This window comes from Vigna radiata, chromosome 4, assembly GCF_000741045.1.
Source record: "Vigna radiata var. radiata cultivar VC1973A chromosome 4, Vradiata_ver6, whole genome shotgun sequence".
Taxonomy (NCBI): domain Eukaryota; kingdom Viridiplantae; phylum Streptophyta; class Magnoliopsida; order Fabales; family Fabaceae; genus Vigna; species Vigna radiata.
The window spans coordinates 15,719,578-15,723,885 of record NC_028354.1 but is presented as its reverse complement, the minus strand read 5'-3'; the positions used below and the strand labels follow the sequence as shown (position 1 = coordinate 15,723,885).

Genomic DNA, 4,308 nt, shown 5'->3' with positions numbered 1-4,308 from the left:
CCTTCTCAATATGCTTCCCCTCTAGACATGGGAGCAGGTCAAATTGACCCTAACAAAGCACTTGATCCAGGTTTGATATATGATGCCACCCCACAGGACTACGTCAATCTCCTTTGTGCTTTGAATTACACACAAAAACAGATCTTAACCATTACAAGATCAGGTTCCTATAATTGTACTAAACCATCGTTTGATCTTAACTACCCTTCATTCATAGCTCTCTACAGCAACAAAACAAGGTCAGTCGTCCTCAAATTTAAGAGGACAGTGACCAATGTTGGAGATGGTGCTGCCATACACAGAGCCAAGGTGACAGAACCGAAGGGTTCTGTGCTGACAGTGTCACCTGAGACATTATCATTCAGATACAGAAATGAGAAGCTAAGCTACCATGTGCTGATAAAGTATAGCAAGTACAAGAAGGAAAATATCTCGTACGGTGATCTTGTTTGGATCGAAGATGGTGGAACACACAGTGTTAGGAGCCCCATTGTAGTGGCACCAAGTGGAATTGTATGAGCTGTAGTTTGATATTTCCTTGTTCTGGGCATGAAATCCTGCTTCTTCACGGGACCCAAAATAATGAACAGTGTGATGAATAAGTAATTTCGTTTTAGCTCCATTTCCAGTGTCCTATCAGTCATAGCTATCTAGGTGGTTGGTGTACTTTTGTGAAGGGTGAATCAAATGGATTTGTGAAAGTGTTCAATATGGTAACTAAAAATCATGGTTTAGATTAAATAGGTATTTTCTCCAACACATGGCATGAATCTTTACTCTAATAAGTAATGGATGACAGGAAGAAGAGAGAATCAGAAAGAAGTGACCTTTGACTGGTTTAAGAACAGCTCTTTTGGTTTCTCTCTGAAGCGAGCGCATCTCACTTACAAATCTCATTTTCTGAAGATTGTGATGGTGAAGGTGATGATGGGTTTGAGAGACACAGACATGGTGGTTCAATCATTCTCTTGGATGGAGAAGACACGTGGACGACAATCTGAACTTTAACATGATCAGAAGAATAGTTGTGCCGCATTTTCACTTCCTCAAACGTAGGAGTAGATTGATTGTTTTTTCTAAAAGGTAAATTGGAACAAAATTGAGATTTTTAAATATAGAGTGATTAATTTTACAAAATCAATTTAAGAAAAGAAAAGTATTGAACCAAATTTATTTTAATATTAAACTATATTTAATTTAATAATTAAAAAACGTTGATGCTTTTGGTTTGATGGGAGGCTTTTCTCTGCTCACATCTGTTGTTATTTTTAGCTCATGTCGGCACAATTATTCTTATTATTTTATATTTTTTACATATTGGTTAAAGTTATTTTACTTATTGGGTTGAGGATTTTTTAGCCAACTTTTCACAAGTGACGTTGACTAAAACCAATACTATTTAATATTGACTAGGAGCTTTCTCAATCGATATTGAAAAAATTAAATGCTATATAATATTGATAAAGAAAATTATACTTACACGCATAGACCAAAAGAATATTACAAAAAGATGTTAACTGGAAAAAATATATCTAGAAGAAAACCATCACTAATGTCTATTAAGAAATATTTATAACCTACGTTGAAAGAAAACTGATTTCAATAATGTTATCGGAAACATAATTTCTATCAACATAAATTAAAAAAAAATATTATAAGTAAATAAATATAAAGAAGAATATAGCATTATCAACCATGATTGAGAAGAAAACATGTTGATTAATTAATAACCTAAACTTATTATGTAACCAAAAAATAATTTTAAATAAAAATGGTTAAAAGAAGAACCTTTAGTTTGAAATTATCTAGTTAATATTAACTGTAAAAAAAGAAATATCATATTTTATATTTGTTTTTATCTTGGTCGAGTTATCATACGTAAATAAAAAAAGTAGACGTAAAATCCACCTCATTCCTCTCTCTCTTCTCCCCTATTCCATCATTCTCTTTTTCATCTTCCACTTTTCACTAAAATTTCAAATGTCTTCGTCTACTTCAAAATTTGATGGGGTTAGAAAGCATTTCTAGAGTAAATTTCCATTTTTCTATACATTTTTTCTTCCCTTAGTTTTCTTATTATTAAATTTTAGTGGAGTTAGTTGAGAAAAGTAGTTATCTCTAATTAAAAAATTTATGATTTTTGATAGAATTGTGGAATATTTGACTTAAATGTGAAAGTGACTTAGTTATTAAATTTTGGTTTTTATGCAAGTATCATGATTACTTAAAAATTTGTTTAAATGTTTAAAGTTGACTGTTGTTGGATTTAGTTTGATAAATAACTATTTAAAATGTTTTTGATTAAATATTGTTGTTGAGGGTAGATTATATTATATATATTAATTATAGAGCTTTTTTAATGAAGTTGTAGATACAAGGCAATTGTTTTTATAAATGCAAAATGAATATTAATTTTTATATTTGATTGAATTATGGTGTTATTTGAATGAGTTATATTGTATTATAATATTCGTTGAGATTGATTGAACTTGTATGAATTTTTGAAAGATACGTGAATTATTACATATTGTGACATGTGTAAATGTGCAAACTTGAATTGTAATAAATTTATCCAAATTCATGATTCAAATTCACTTGTAAATTCAAGTTTTAGATTGGATCAGATTTTAATATCTTGTAAGACTTACTTAATACAGATCTTCCATTTATGATTATGTGTTTGTATTTGATTGAAATTAAATTATTTATAAATTGTTAATAAAATATTTTACATTGATGCTATATGCCTATACTATATGACTATTCCGTTTAGCTATTCCATTTACATACTATTTTTATGTAAAGAAACGTGCACACTTTGCTATAAATAATTTGTAAGTGATCGCCAACAATTTCTAACAGACAATGTAAAGATTTTAGAGGCAATACAAAGTTAGTTATAAGAGAAAATAAGTTATATAACGAAAATATACAATAGTTTATTTTATCTGTAATTGGTCTTTGTTTAATTTTGTATGGACACAAGTCGAAAATCAGAAAGAAAAATAAAACAAAAATCTTCAGCTAAAAGAATAATTTTTTTGTTGAAAAACTAATTCAAAATGTAGCTTTATATAGTTTATCTTATGTGTTGCAGTAAATTTATGACTTATATGCTTTTGGAGAAATTGGAATAAGTAATTCATCCTCAGGAAGAGGAAACAAAACACAAATGGTCAACAAAGAATCTGGTTTAAGTCTTAAAAGGAAGAGGAGGCTAAGCAATTCACTTGTACTATTTGAAACTACATTAAATAATAAGCTAATCTAGTTAAATTAAGGTTGTTTAGGCATTCTGTACCAAGATGTTTATTTTGATTTAATTATCCTTATCACACTCATATAGTTTATTATATATATTTTTTCTCTTTGTTTCACTGCTAGCATAAGGTTTACACTTGTTTCTTTCTTTTTCTTTCAATACACTAAACTGGTCATTAAAAAATGCTAATATAAAGAAGTTAGTTGCCAATTATGATTAATTCAATGCTGGAAACAACATATTTCTTGCCTAATGTTCCTGGTACAATATCATTCTCACACGGTTAAAACACTTTTATGGGAAAGTATACCAAGAAGATCTGTGTCTGATTGGTGGAATATGAGATTTATTACTTTGCATCAGTCACAAAAGTAAGGTCAACTTTTTTTTTTTTCTCATCACAAAGCAGCTTTGATGCAGAAAATTTGGTCCAATTATATTGCAATGATATTTTCCACAGCTTGTAATAATTACACGTCAACATCATTCATGTTCTACAGACCGAAAAAATCTTATATATGATGCATGATCTGATCAGTTCTTTCAAACTAAGAAGTTTTCATTTGAGTTGCATAAACAATGAGGGAGCCTAAGCCCAGTTTTGTGTTTCCATTTCCTTTCATGTTGATCATTGCTCATTGGTTTCTGTTGGTTATTCATGGCAGTGCTGCTGAGAGTTCCACATATATAGTCCACATGGACAAATCCCTGTTTCCTCGAGTTTTCACCACCCATCATGATTGGTTTGAATCCATCATTGATTCCTCTAAATCTGCAACACTTGGTAACTCATCCATACAATCACAGAAAGTGTACTCCTATAGCCAAGCCATGTATGGCTTCAGTGCAGTTCTAACATCACAAGAGTTAGAGGCTGTCAAAAGCTCCCTTGGCTTTGTTGCAGCATATCCAGACAGAACTGCCACCATAGACACCACTCACACTTTTGAGTTTCTCTCCCTAGACTCTTCCAGTGGTCTGTGGCATGCATCAAATTTTGGGGAGGATGTCATTGTGGGTGTTATTGACTCTGGTGTGTGGCCTGA

At 31.0% G+C, this 4,308-nt stretch overlaps 2 protein-coding genes across 2 annotated transcripts in view; both read left to right on the top strand.

Moving 5' to 3' along the window:
- The first annotated feature begins 6 nt into the window (after positions 1 to 6).
- LOC106758427 (subtilisin-like protease SBT1.5) lies at positions 7 to 701 on the top strand. Its single transcript, XM_022779934.1, has one exon. The coding sequence runs from the start codon at positions 28 to 30 to the stop codon at positions 517 to 519; it is 492 nt and encodes a 163-aa protein (XP_022635655.1). The 5' UTR covers positions 7 to 27; the 3' UTR covers positions 520 to 701.
- Positions 702 to 3,599: 2,898 nt separating this feature from the next.
- LOC106758076 (subtilisin-like protease SBT1.9) overlaps positions 3,600 to 4,308 on the top strand; it is a gene marked incomplete in the record, with an annotated part of 2,993 nt that continues 2,284 nt past the window's right edge. The window contains 1 exon segment of the mRNA XM_014640985.2: positions 3,600 to 4,308. Within this exon segment, the coding sequence (XP_014496471.1) occupies positions 3,842 to 4,308 (467 nt within the window).

Bases quoted from the DNA above. Each gene is read 5' to 3' on its own strand.
- LOC106758427 (XM_022779934.1), top strand. From the start codon at position 28: ATGGGAGCAGGTCAAATTGACCCTAACAAAGCACTTGATCCAGGTTTG.